The sequence below is a fragment of the Rhinoraja longicauda genome, chromosome 28 (genome assembly GCF_053455715.1).
Source record: "Rhinoraja longicauda isolate Sanriku21f chromosome 28, sRhiLon1.1, whole genome shotgun sequence".
In the NCBI taxonomy this organism is placed as follows: Eukaryota; Metazoa; Chordata; class Chondrichthyes; order Rajiformes; family Arhynchobatidae; genus Rhinoraja; species Rhinoraja longicauda.
In genome coordinates this window covers 18513557-18527958 of record NC_135980.1, presented here as the reverse complement: position 1 = coordinate 18527958, position 14402 = coordinate 18513557, and the positions used below count along the sequence as shown (strand labels likewise).

At 45.1% G+C, this 14402-nt stretch overlaps 1 protein-coding gene across 1 annotated transcript in view; it reads left to right on the top strand.

Annotated features, from left to right (window-relative positions):
• Positions 1–12575, top strand: part of LOC144607020 (unconventional myosin-If-like) — a 69922-nt gene extending 57347 nt beyond the window's left edge. Inside the window, exons 21-28 of the mRNA XM_078423563.1 lie at positions 113–282; positions 2036–2181; positions 3180–3326; positions 3871–4019; positions 4809–4889; positions 5770–5983; positions 6662–6825; positions 8602–12575. Of these exons, the coding sequence (XP_078279689.1) occupies positions 113–282; positions 2036–2181; positions 3180–3326; positions 3871–4019; positions 4809–4889; positions 5770–5983; positions 6662–6825; positions 8602–8678 (1148 nt within the window). The 3' untranslated portion in view covers positions 8679–12575. The remainder of the gene's footprint in view (positions 1–112; positions 283–2035; positions 2182–3179; positions 3327–3870; positions 4020–4808; positions 4890–5769; positions 5984–6661; positions 6826–8601) is intronic.
• The last annotated feature ends 1827 nt before the right edge of the window (positions 12576–14402 follow it).

The window sequence follows — 14402 nt, the reverse complement described above, 5'->3', positions numbered from 1 at the left end:
TATACAGAAGCTTGAAATTAATATAACATCAAAAAGTTTCTGTCACTTCCATCAGGCTCCTGTTTCTGTTACATTGGTGACATTTCAGTGATTTTATTGTTGATTATTCCAGCCTCCAGCATCCTTTACAACTTCAAAGAGAGACGGCGGAACAGTATTAACCGAAACTTTGTCGGTGACTACCTTGGCATTGAAGACAGACCAGAACTGCAGCAGTTTCTTGGCAAGCGGGAAAGAGTCGATTTTGCAGACTCTGTCACTAAATTTGATCGAAGATTTAAGGTAAGAGTTTGATAATCGAATCACTGAGTAAAGGAGAGGAGAAAGATGGACTATTTTAGTTCCCTCATTGATTTTGCTCTCCCCTCCCTCCCTCCCTCCCTACCAATAACCTCTTGGTGGGTACAGAGCTCTGGCCAAGCTAAGCAACGATCGTACTCCAAACATTAATAGTTCTCTGCTCTGCTGGGAATACTCAAAGCAGAGGAAAGGGACTGGATGTTAAGACAAAGGAGATGTGGGAAATGTTATCATGTTATAAATGTTATAAACATACTCTGTTTATTCTGCACTGTTTCCTTAAGCAAATAATCTGGGAGCTGAAGGTTTTCAATCCATTTACCTTAAAGAGTAGAAACATCGCTTTCAGCAATTTTTGTGAGATTCACCGCTGGAAAGTCAGGCTCAGGGGAAGTGCAGTGATGGAGAGCTCTCTGGTTTCATCCACATTGTGCCCGACAGCCCATCTCCCTGTGTACTCAAAACAAATCTGCCTCTGTCCTTAAAGTAAGGAAGAAGGAGCAGAGATGTACCAAGCCAGATCTTCCTTCCTCTTTACCCTCATAGTCATGGAAACCCAGAGCAATACAGCATGAAGCCAGGCCCTTCAGCCCGCATTGTCCATGCTGACCGAATTGACATATTGGGGTCATTCCATTTCCCTGAATTTGGCCCATAGTCCTCTAAACCCTTCCTCTCCATAAATCTTTCCAAATGTCTTTTTAAATGTTTGCACTCGAGGGAATAAATATTTTTCAAGAGCAAAGGATCAGAGACGCAGCCCTCTGGAGTATAGGATGGATGAGATGTGGAATGCAGATCTCCTGATCTCGGAGACTGCAGATGCTGAAATCTGGCGCAGAAAAGCAATAAGAGCAAAATTAGGCCAATCAGCCCATTGAGTCTACTCCAACATTCAATCTTGGCTGATCTGTTTTTTTCTCTCAACCCCATTCTCCTGCCTTTCCCCATAACCTTTGACACCCTAACTAATCAAGAACCTATCTATTTCCACCTTAAAAATACACAATATCTTCAAACTGCTGGAGGACCTCAGCGGGCATTTGTGGAGGGTAAGGATGTTGACATTTTGGATCAAGGACTGAGAGTGGCGAGGGAAGATATAGTTATAGAGAAGAGAGGGCAAAGGTAGGACAGGGGCAGGTAGGTGATAGGTAGAAGTAGAAATTCATGAGGGGCATAGATAGGGTAGGCAGTCGGAATCTTGTTTTTTGCAGGGTGGAAATGTCGAAGACGAGGGCATAGCTTTAAGTGAGAAGGGCAAAGTTCAAAAGAGGTGTGCAGAGCAAGTTTTTTACACAGAGGGTACTGACTGCCTGGAACATGCTGCCAGGGGTAGGGGTAGAGGCAGGTATGATAGATGCAATAAAGAGGCTTTTAGATATGCACATGGATAAGCAGGGAATGGAGGGATGTGGATCATGTGCAGGCAGAGGAGGTTAGTTTAACTTGGCACGGACATTATGGAGTGAAGAGCTTGTTCCTGTGCCAGACTGTTCTATGTTCTATGCTCTATGCTCTGATGCCAAGGGATTGTTACCGTTGTCTGATAATAATAATAATCCCACGGCACATCTTCTGAATTTTGATTATTGTCGCATTGGGGCCATTGCGTAGAATACCCTGCAGATGCAGCAGCAACAATGTATGCCTGGTCATTGCAATAATTCATATACCTGCATCGGCCTGTTTTTGGTGTTTATTGGTAATTGTTATATTCAATCATCATTTTCAGGGAATAAAGCGTGACCTTATATTGTCTCCTAAATATATTTATCTAATTGGTCGAGAAAAAGTCAAGAAAGGACCGGAAAAGGGTCAAATCAAGGAGATCCTGAAGAGGAAGATTGATATCCAGAACATCACTGGTGTGTCATTGAGGTACAGTGACTTTGCTTTGTAAATACCTGTTGGGCGTCTGACTGAAACTATTGGTATTCACCCAGCCTGGGGATTGACGTCAAATTCGGATATATTGCACCTATTGAACACCTATTCTGCACGTTGATATAATTATGAAAAATATATTATATTTCTAAGAAGGCATTAAAATGGCTTTTAGATAGGCACATGCATATGATGGGAATGGAGGAATATGGATCACGTGCAGGCAGAGATTCATTTAACTTGGCATCATGTTCGGAACGGACATCGTGGGCTGAAGGGCCTGTTCCTGTGCTGTATTGTTCCATGGTCTAAGGATATCCATCTAATGAATAAAGCTAGTGCTTTTCACGTGAAGGATTCTTGAAAATAATTCCACTTTTGGTGCTGGTCTTGCCTCCTACTTTCACCACAACAACCGGTTTCACTTGCCTTTTGATTCTAAATAAGACACAAGGAACTCTGACCATGTGCCCAGATCTACACTATGAACCTGCCCCTCCAAAATTGCTCAGAATCAGCTGAGCCAATCCCAGCAACCATTCCAAGTTTGAGAACCGTTTGGCAATAATATTTTGATCTGAAGATGGACACAAAAAGCTGGAGTAACTCAGCGGGACAGGCAGCATCTCTGGAGAGAAGGAATGGGTGACTTTTCGGATTGGGACCCTTTAGATTCCTTTTCTCCAGAGATTCTGCCTGTCCCACTGAGTGACTCCATCTTTTTGTGTCTATCTTTGGTATAAACCAGCATTTGCAGTTCCTTCCTACATGTTTTGATCTGAGATGCACTAACTCAACTATTGGGTTTGAGTTGGTCAACCTCGAACCCAAGGTTCAAGAACAGTCTCTTGTTATTCCTCATGTTCATGATACCAATCGTGGATTATTTTTCCCACTTCAAAGCTACTTCAAAGCTACTTGTTGTAAACACCCACCATTGTTCTTGAGAGATGATGCGGGAAATGATGGCTTGTTGATTGTTTTTATTTCAGCACCAGGCAAGATGACTTCATTGTCCTACACGAACCAGAGTATGACAGCCTCCTGGAGTCCATTTTTAAGACGGAGCTCATCAGTCTCCTGTGCAAGCGAACTGAAGAGCTCACCCGTCAAAAATTAAAGCTCAATTTTTCTGACTCGTAAGGATGCACCCTGTTACTTTCCCTTTCTCTGTCGTTGGGTAAACATTCAAGCTCACAGTGAACCATAAAGTGCTGGAATAACTCAGCAGGTCAGTGTGGAAACAGGACCTTCAGCCTAACTTGCCCACACTGACGAAAATGTCCCATCTACACTAGTCCCACCTGCCTGTGTTTGGCCCTTATCCCTCTAAATCTATCCTATCCATGCACCTATCTAAATGTTTCTTAAACATTGCAGTAGAGTTAACAAAGTTATAAGATGACTGAAAATGTAGAAGCTCCTCCGGTCAAAATTATGAGTGGATAACCATAGACAGTCTCTTCTTGAGGTCCAAGCACTGTCCTTCTGTGATCACGCCATATACACCTGAACCCTGGACCACAGACCATCGGAGCTGAGGCCATTTCCTCAGGAGTAAAATATGCCTTTTGTCACCAACGCCAGCAATTTGTTCTAAATGTTGTTTGTTTCGAGGAGTGATTCAAGATTTTCCTCTGATTGTAATCATGTGGCTTCACCTTATTTGTTTGTGTCAAACAGCATACAATTCAAAATCAAGAAGGATGGGTGGGGAGGAGGTGGCTCTCGAAACCTTGTCTTCAGCAGAGGCCAGGGAGAGCTGGTAGCAATGAAACCTGCTGGGAAGATACTTAGCATTACTATTGGAGACGGACTACCCAAGAATTCCAGTAAGTTCCCGTATATTACCACCATGAAGTGTTGTTGAGGTGAGCTGATTGCTGAGTGTGTCGAGTTATTTCCCACCGGGTCAACATTGGGTTAAGAGAAAGAGAAGTTTTAAACAACTGTCGAACTTGTTTCATTAAAGAGCTTGGGAAGTACTGCAGTGGAGTTTTCAAATTCAGAGACCTGAGCATGTGGGGGTATCATGAACATGCTTCGTTACTCGCATCCCCATTTCCAATCTCCCTCATCAAGTTTTGATCTTGTCATTCTGTTATTAACCTTGCGACTTGCATCCCCACGACTCTGAAGCCATCGCTTCTCAACATCACTGCTGCCTCCATCCATTCACCATCTTCTTCCAGCACCTCTCACCCAGCCCATGGGGTGGGGGACAGGGACAGGGTCAGGGTCAGGGTCAGTTCTATACCAGCTCGCTGCTCTCAGAATTATGACATGCCTTTCCCAGACCATCCGTCTCCTCCACTCTGACTGGGAGGAAGATCCTCAACATTCACTTCGCCTCCACACTTTCTTTCATTGGTTCATGGCCCAGTTCCCTTGTAATCGCAATCTCTGGCTTCCCAATCCCACCGCCTATCCACCGACCATCCTTCACTACTGCATCCTCTCCATCACCATCAAGTTCCCAGCCTATTTCACTGTTACCCAAATCCTTGCAAAGCTGAGATGTTCTGGGAATGAGGGGTGCAGAGTAAACCATCGACCAGTTTCCGGCTTGTAGTATTCCTCCCGCTGTGATGCTGATGGTTGCTTTATCTCTCCCTGGACAGAGCCAACGAAGAAAAGTGTTCCACAGAACCGAGGGTTGAAGAAACCCTCTCCTGCAAGGGCTGCTCCCCCAGCACCATCAGGTACTGAGTCCCTCAGCACGGTCGACCGGCGTAAATAAATGAGTCGTCTCATCGTGTATCGTGAACTACTCATCATAATGTTGTTACAATCAAGCCAGACTCAAGTACTATAGATAGAGCAAAGGGAAGATAATACTTTTCAGCATTGTAGTGCATCTGCTCCATGGACGAAGTCCAATGTGGCAAATGTGGCTGCAAGGAATCAGACAGTACCCAAACTTCTGGAATAACCATTTAGATGCCTGATGACAGAGGGGAAGAAGGAGTTGTTCCTGAGTCTGGTGGTATGTGCTTTAAAGCTATCTTCTGCCAGACAGGAGCAGGGAAAAGACGGAATGGCCGGGGTGGGACACCTTTGATTATGTTGGCTGCTTTTCCAAGGCAGCGTGAAGTGTAGATGTTGTGTCAGGCCTCCAGTCTGTTGAGTTTGTGCGATACCTCAATGTGAGTTTGCTTGTATGTTTGCCTTGCCTCCCACGTGAGGCACTCACTGAGTGACGCCATTCCCCAAGTAACGCCCAGCGGGTGTGAATTAGGGAGCGGGTGGGTAAGGTTGACATTGGCTGAAGAGCACAGTCTCCACCCAAGGGTGGGTGGGAAATGGAGGAAGTTTGGGAGTTTGTGATTGGGGGTGGGGTGGTACACATGTCAATGATAAACCTAAACCTAAACCACCTCATCATAATCAAATATCCAGACCAGATTACCCACAGTATCTACACCGTTCCTTGGACTGGTATTGGGCTAGGGTGATTAGAATTTGCTTGACTTGCAGTTTAGAAATGTTGCCACAAGCTCCACAGATGCAGTTCTCACCAGTCCCTGCAGCGGTGGGGAAGCAAAGATAAATCTCTCACTATTGTTGTTTCTTTTTCCCAAGGACGGTGTGGTAATGGTGCACCTCGGTTCTCACGGAACTCTCAGATGAGTCAGGAACAAATGTATTCCAGACCCATGAAAGGCCCGGCAAGGTCAGGAATCGGTTCGGAAATGCCTTCGCTGCCAAAACAAGGTGCTTCGACCAAAGCAAGAAAGTCCATAAACATCAATGCTAACATGGAGTTCATGAAGGTACCTGATCAAGGAGTTGCAGGGTAAGTGAGGAGAACTCTCTAGCTCTGTGCATGTGTTTGCTCTCACTCACTTAGCCAGAGTTGGTGAGAGCACTTGGGCCAAGGGCAATGGCTCAGAGCCTCAAGAGTGTTTTAATTGTAATATGTACCAGCAATGGAACAATGAGATTCTTACTTGCTGCAGCTTTACAGGCCCGTTAATGCAATAACACACACACTGTAGTCAGAATCTTTTTCTCCAGGATGGAAAAATCAAATATTGGAAAGGTGAGGAACAAAGAAAATATCTCCGATAGGGTGAGAACGGTTATTCAATTATGCTGGAAACTGTAGATGCCAGAATCTTGAGCAAAACAAAATGCTGGAGGAACTCAATGGGTCAGGCAGCATCTGTGGAGGGAAATGGACAGATGATGTTTCAGGTCGGGACCCTTTGGACTAAATGTGGCACTTCAGTAGCAGATAAAATCAGACGAACGGGACATACCCGGCGGGCTAGACTATACAGAAAAAAAGAAAGTATAAACAAAACTGAGCTAATATGATAACAGAAGTGGCCAGTTCTGAGACTACCAAAAAGAGAGAGCAAATTACTGAAAGATGGAGAATTCAATATTGAGTTTTTTATTTGGAGAGTGAGTTAATATCGGATAAGGGAACAAACATCTGAACCAGTTGCACTGAAATCTATCTTGATAGAATCCAAAGAAGACGCAGCATATCTCAAAGACCCCAGCCGGCAGTGGGGCGCCCTAAACCACAGCCGCGGACCCCCAAGTGTCGGGCGCTTTATCAGTACACCGGTCAGGACGTGGATGAACTCAGCTTTGATGTCAATGACGTCATGGATCTCCTTTTGGAAGGTAAGATTATGGAGCCATCATGTACATTAACAATACAGCCCATGAACACTACTGACGACTAGTTCAACCGGAAGCTGGAACCTTTCCTTTTGTCAGATGAGAAGTTGAAAAATCTTTCCTTAATTGCCGTAAGCAAAAATGAGCAAACTGTACCTCGAGGAAAACACAAACTGCTGGAGGAATGCAGTGCGTCAGGCAGCATCTGTGGAGGGAATGAATAGGTGATGTTATGGGTCGGGACCCTTCTGCAGATGGTAGCTCAGTGTTTCTCCTTTAAATTCTTATGAAGGTGTTCAGAATAAAAGTATAGAATGGTGCAGTCAGCCCCAGAAAGTGCATGATAATTAGGCTGTGTACCCCATAGTGCATCTCAGTTCCAGCATCTCAGTGCTGGAGTAGTTTCTCTGCACTGCCATACATCCGCTGCCCGTCTACTCACACACACCTCGATCCGTGACCATATCACCCCCGTACTTTATAAACTCCACTGGCTCCCCATCCCCCAGAGAATCCAGTACAAAATCCTCCTCATAACCTACAAAGCCCTCCATAACCTGGCCCCATCCTACCTGACCGACCTCCTCCACAGGCACACTCCCACCTGCACCCTCCGCTCTGCCGCTGCCAATCTCCTATCCCCCCACATCCGGACCAAACTCAGATCCTGGGGGGCAGGGCTTTCTCCATCGCTGCTCCCACCCTATGGAACTCACTACCCCAAACCGTTAGAGACTCCTCCACACTCACCACATTCAAAACATCGCTGAAGGCTCACCTGTTCAGTACTGCCTTCAACCACTGAAGGTCACCTCACCTTCTGTCTCCTTTCTCTGTTCATTTATTTATTTACTTATTTATCTATTTATTCATTTCCCTATGTTCTCAAAATCTCTGTAAAGCGTCTTTGAGTATATGAAAAGCACTATATAAATAAAATGCATTATTATTATTATTATTATACATGTTGTTTAATTTTAGTTTAGTTTAGAGATACAGTATGGAAACAGGCCCTTCGGCCCACCGTGTCCGCACTGGCCATCAATCACTCGTTCACACTTGTTCTATATTATTCCACTATTTCATCCACTCCCTACACACTAGGGGCCAATTAACCTACAAACCTGTGCATCTTTGGGATGTGGGAGGAAACCGCAGCACCCAGTCACAGGGGGGAACATTCAAACTCCACACAGACAGCACATGACGTCAGGAACAAACCCGGGTCTCTGACTCTGTGAGGCGTTTGTTAAATTCAACAAGTTTGAGGAGGAGTTTTCTTTTTTGTTTTTGTTTTGAGACCTCAGGCTTGAAGCACGCTCTCAATAACTGAAGCCAATGGACATGAATTTCGGAACCAGATTACAATGGTATTTTATATTTAACACCAATGACTGAGGCCAGAACTCTGCTCTCTGGGTTAGTGACCGTCAATCCAGACCTCCCTGACTTCACCTATTGTAGTGTGTATGTTTACAACTGGAATTCCCAGTGCTAAACAACCACCCCTATCAATGAGCATGTTATACTGGCACATAGACCCGTTTATCTCCTCACTCCTGTGCGTGTTAGGTTTCCAGTCCTTCCCTGCATTTAAAGGAACAGCCACCTGGCCAAAACTCGACAGAAATATTTAATTTCTACCTCACATATATAAAGGTCCAGTGTGCCATAGCAGAGTCCAGGTGTGTTTCGGACCATGCTGATCTGAGAGGTTTGGTAGGCACAAGATTAACAGGGGCATGTCCTCAAATGTGATGAATTTGTTGAATTTTCCAGATCCATCGGGATGGTGGAAGGGCCGTTTATGTGGAAGAGAAGGACTTTTTCCAGGAAACTATGTGGAGAAGATTTGAACTGTCCCAGATCTGGGTTCAAATAGTACTGTACTGATCATCAGAAGCTCAAGGGTACTGATCGGACATGGACATCAGAATGTCCACATGTGGGGCCTCACTCAATCACATCTCCACTCTGAGTAAACATCACAGGAGGAAACGTAGAAATGGCTTTTCCACATTTGCAGCCGTCGCACCATTACATAAGTTTCTGTTTCAATGTACAATCTTGCCACATTTTTCAATTAGAGTTGTTTATAGATCTGCTAAAACTGGGATTCAGTGGTCACATTTCAGATCTGCTTTAATAACTAAACTGGAGAAGGCAATGAAGATACTTTTTAAATGTTTTTGACCAAAGGTTTACTTTATTACCATTCAATCCAGATGAGTTTTATAATTTTCATAAAAAGCAAAGCTTGACTAAAATCACTGAGTTTTCATAAATTATTTGTTTTGACTGTTGCTTTTTGCAAAATAAGACAACGGGTCTTAAGATTTTTTTAATTCATTCCAGGGATGCGGGCTTTGTAAATTGTGCCAGCACTTAGTGGCTAACCCCAACTGCCTTTAGAGAAGGTGGTGGTGAGCTTCCTTCTTGAACCACTACAGTCCTTAGGTATGGGTACACTCATGGTGCTGTTAGGGATTGAGTTCCAGGATCTTGAACCAGTGATGATGAAGGAACGGTGATATATTTCCGAATTAAGACAGTGTGTGGCTTGGAGGGCAACTTCCCTTGGTGGTGTTCCCTGTATGTTTGCAACCCTAGTTTTTCGAGCAGGTAGAGGGGGAAGGTTTGAAAGATGATGTCTAGGGAGTCTTTGTCTGTTGTGTCAGTGCATCCTGTAGATGGTACAAACTGCTGTTGCTGTGTGATGGTGGAGTGAGGGAATGGTTGTGGACAAGTTGCCTATCGAGCAGGCTGTGTGGTGTCGAGCTTCGTGAATGCTGTTGTAGCTGCACTCACCCAAGCAAGTGGAAAGTATTCCATCTCACTCCTGACCTGAGCCTTGCCTGGTGGTCAGGCTGTGGGGGGATGAGAGGGTGAGTTACTCATCACATGTTTCCCAGCCTCAAACCTTCCTTGTGGCTGCTCTGTGTACATGTTTACTTCAGCTCAGTTTCCGGTCAATGGTGGTGCCAGGTTATTGATAATGGGGGATTCAGTGATGGTGATGCCACTTAAGTGAGGTACCAATGGCTGGATTTGCTCTAGTTGTATATCGCACTGCCTGCCACTTGTGTGATATGAATGTTATTTACCTCCAGGCCTGGATATTGTCCAGGTCTTGCTGTATTTGGGTATAAGCTGCTTCATTATCTAAGGAGTGGTGAATAGTGCTGAACATTGTGCAATCATCAGCAAACATCCCCACTTCAGACGTTGAAGTCTTGCAGAGATGTCCTGTGGCTGAGGTGAGTGCCCCCCAGCACCACAGGTATCTTCCTTGGTGCTTTTAAGCTGTGATTCCAATTAGCAGGTTTTCTCCATTCCCATTGATTCCAGTTCATTGGCTCCTTGATGCCACACAATCAAACGCTACCTGGATGACAATTGCTTTTATGCCACATCTGGAGCTCAGCTTCTCGTCCATGTTTGGGCCAAGCCTGATGATGAGGTTGGGTGACTTGGTGAAACTCAGACTGAGTCTCTGTGAGCAGTGTGTTGCTGAGCTTGTGCTGGTCAACAGCACCATTGATGATCTGTTCCAGCACTCTGAGGTGATTGAGAGTAGACTAATGGGGCAGTAATTACCCGGGTTGGATTTGTCCTGCTTCTTGTGGATAGAACACACCTGGGCTCCTTTCCACATTGTCGGGGAGGTGCCAATGTTGTGGTTGTATTGGGACGGTTTGGCCAAGGGCATGGCAAGTCCCAGAGCACAATTCTTCAGCACTGTTGTCTGAATGCGTCAAGTCCCACAGCATTTGCTGCAACCAGTGCCTTCAGCTGTCTCGTGATATCATTCTATTATATCGCGGAGTGGATCGCACTGGCTGAAGACTGGTTTCAATTGTGGAGACCACTGGAGGAGACCGAGATGGATCCTCCATTGGCACCTCTGGCTGGAGGTTCGCACAGATGTTTCAGCTCTCTCTGCTGTTCTGAAGTGCAGGCTCCCCATCGATCGCAGAGGATGGGGATATTGTGGAGCCTCCTCCAGCAAGATGTTTAGTTGTCCACCACCATTCACCACTGGCTGTGGCAGGACCGCAGAGCTTAAATCTGATCCATTGATTGTGGGATTGCATACCTCTGTCCATTGCACACCACCAAGTAGGACGGTGACAGTGTCTCAAGAGAAAATGTACAGTCCAAGAGAGATTAGTGATATTAATTATGTGGCACATATTGGGCCTAGTGAAGCCAATTTAGTATCAACACTTTACTAGTCATTTCCTATTTAAAGAAGGGCAGATGCAACATGAGTTTCAAGCAGAAGTAATCAACACGTTTTACGTTTCACTTAGGGAAACTTCCTCAAGACCTCACTTGACACACTTTTTATTGCCGGGGTATAGATGCCCCTGGACACCATCATCTGTAAACATAAGGCAGGCGTCCTTGTGTACCAGATAATGCCCCACTCTACCTCAATGTCACTGTTCCTGACATGTCACGCTGCAGTCTGGCATCCAGCACTGGAAGAGCAGACACTTACTCCAACTTATACTGGAAGAACAAATCTACTGCCTACTTCCTATCGTAAATGCCTTTGCTGTTGCCAAGGCCATCTCTTCTCTGTGACTGTCTGAGGCTGACTGTTCACAACCATAGTGCTGTGTTTCATCCCAAAACAATTGTCTGCACCATCACTAAGAGCACCGTTTCCCACTAGTGTAGCATGATCTCCACAGCTGCCACTGTTCATGCAAGCCAGCCATTTATGCTTCTTATTTCTAGTTGCGAGATACAGCGTGGAAACAGGCCCTTCGGTCCACTGAGTCCACACCAACCCCAGCGATCACCCCTTACACCAGCATTATCCTACATACTATGGAAAATTTACAATTTTACTGAAGCCAATTAACCTAAAACCTGTACGTCTTTGGAAAGTGCGAGGAAACAGGAGCACCCGGAGAAAACCCACAGTCCTGGGGAGAACGTACAAATTCCATTCAGACAGCACTCGTAGTCAGGATCGAACCTGGGTCTGTGGCCCTGTAAGGCAGCTGCTCTTCCATTGAACCACTGCTTCCCCTTCTTATTGATTTCTTTTGCATTTAGTTGAAGTTACAGCACTGATCACAGTGACGTCCCACTAGTTACTGATCGCCAAACAAAAATTTGTCCTGACTGCTTGTTTTGTTAGTTAACCAATCCTTTGTCAAGCTAGTATTCCCCTAACCTCGCCTGCACTTACCTTCAAAGATTCAAAGGTTTATCTTATAAAACAAATTTTAGGCATGGAAAAATGTACAAAAATATTCTTTCTGCGAAGAAATGCTCTGCACTTTTGTGTCCAAAGGCCTTAAATGCTTGTCATATTTGTCTTATTAGAAAAGTTATTTGATCGATTATGATTTGCAAAGTAACCCACAAGTTTACTATATTTTAATAACTATCAGTGAAAGCACAACTTGTATTTATAAAGTTCCAGTAATGTTTTAAAGTTTCCAAGGCACCTAAAGAGGGAAATATATTTGGTACCAAAGAGATGTTGGAACAAAGTAAATGGAGATGTGCAACTACTAATTCATGTTCAACAAAGAAATGAACCATTGTAAAGCCATGAGGAACAAAATAAAATGAGAAAATATCTGTATTGAAATCTTAATATTACAAATAATTTAAAATTGAAGCTATGTAAGAACTTTGTAACAAATGTGTTTTTTCTTATTTCTATCTGTACATATGCTTTTCAAAAATAAAATAAAAATTTTAAAAAATTTTTTAAAAATAAAATAAAAAATAATGTGAAGGAAAATCAAGATTTGTTTCCTGTTATTAGGAGTTTGCACACCTTCCTACCTGACTCCTTCTCCCCGTAACCTTAGCCAGAGAGTGGTGAATCTGTGGAATTCATTGCCACAGACAGCTGTGGAGGCCAAGTCTTTGGATATTTTTAAAACAAAGATTGACAGCTACTTGATTAGTAAGGGTGTCAAAGGTTAAGGGGAGAAGACAGGGGTATAGGGTTGAGAGGGAAAGATAGATCAGCCATGATTGAATGGCAGAGTAGACGCGATGGGCAGAATGGCTTAATTCTACTCTTATGATTTATGAACTCCATAATGTTTCTTCCTCCTCTGTTCCTTACAGAATCTGTCCTAAATGTATTTAAATAGTTCAATAAATGCTGTGAACATTTAGAATTCCAACCTTATTTCTCTTTCAATCTTCAACCTTTCAAATAATGTGGATTTTGGGGACGTTTTTTGCAAAAAGATGTGCTACTGCGAAGGCCTTGGACCTCATGGGAGACAGATCCTAGTGTATATTAATCCAGTGCATCAGACATATTTCCAAGTTCAATGTTATCATCATATTGTAGCGACCAGAGAATGGTCCAGGTCGTCGAACCCTCGGATTGGCCAGCGAGGTCACGTGGGAACGCGACCATGGGGATTGGTCCAGGGAACGACATCGCTGATTGGCCAGCGATGTCAGGTGCACGTTTGGCGCCCGTTTTAGTCAGTTCGGCGAAGTCTTCAAGGAAGACAGTAAGTTTGTATTGGTTGTCCTGTACCTTGTTGTTTAACTCTGTATTCGTGTATTGCGGCTGCAATAAACTTCGTCTACAACCAACAAGTTTCGGACTCGCCATATTGGTGACCCCGACTCGTATGCTGCGATTCTGGCAGAGTTCCCAGAGCTGCTCGTCCAACGTTTTGACGCACCTTCGGCTAAGCACGGTGTGGTCCATCACATCCGCACCGAAGGCCCTCCCGTTTTCGCTCGGGCCAGGAGACTACCGCCAGATAAACTGGTGGTGGCAAGGGCGGAGTTCAGGAAGATGGAGGAAATGGGAATTGTCTGTCAGTCTGACAGCCCGTGGGCCTCGCCGTTACACATGGTCTCCAAGGCATCTGGGGGGTGGAGGCCATGTGGCGATTATCGGCGTCTCAATGCTGTCATCACGGCTGATCGCTACCCCATACCGCACCTACAGGACTTTTCATCTGGGCTGGAAGGAGCGGTGGTGTTTTCCAAAATCGATTTGGTGCGAGGATACCATCAGATTCCGGTGCGACCGGAGGACATACAGAAAACTGCAACTATTACTCCGTTCGGGTTGTTTGAATGGTTGCGTATGCCTTTCGGTTTAAAGAACGCGGCACAGGCTTTCCAGCGACTGATGGACCGCATGGGCCGGGGTTTACCCTTTTTGTTTATTTATTTGGACGACATCCTGGTCGCCAGCCCCTCAGTGCAGGAACACCAGGTCCATTTGCGGACCGTGTTCCAGCGGCTCCAAGACCACGGGCTCATTATCCAACCCTCCAAATGTCAATTCGGCCTGCCTGCTCTCGATTTTCTAGGGCACAGAATTACTCCTGCCGGCGCCGCCCCTTTGCCCGAGAAGGTAGAGGCTATCCGGGCTTTTCCCAGGCCCACCACAGTAAAAGGGCTGCAGGAGTTCGTCGGCATGGTTAATTTCTACCATAGATTTGTTCCGGCAGCGGCGCGAGTCCTGCGCCCGCTTTTCCAATGCCTTGCGGGGAATCCGGTAGAGTTGTTGTGGTCCCCGACTGCAGAGTCGGCTTTTACAGCAGCTAAGGCAGCCTTGGCAGACG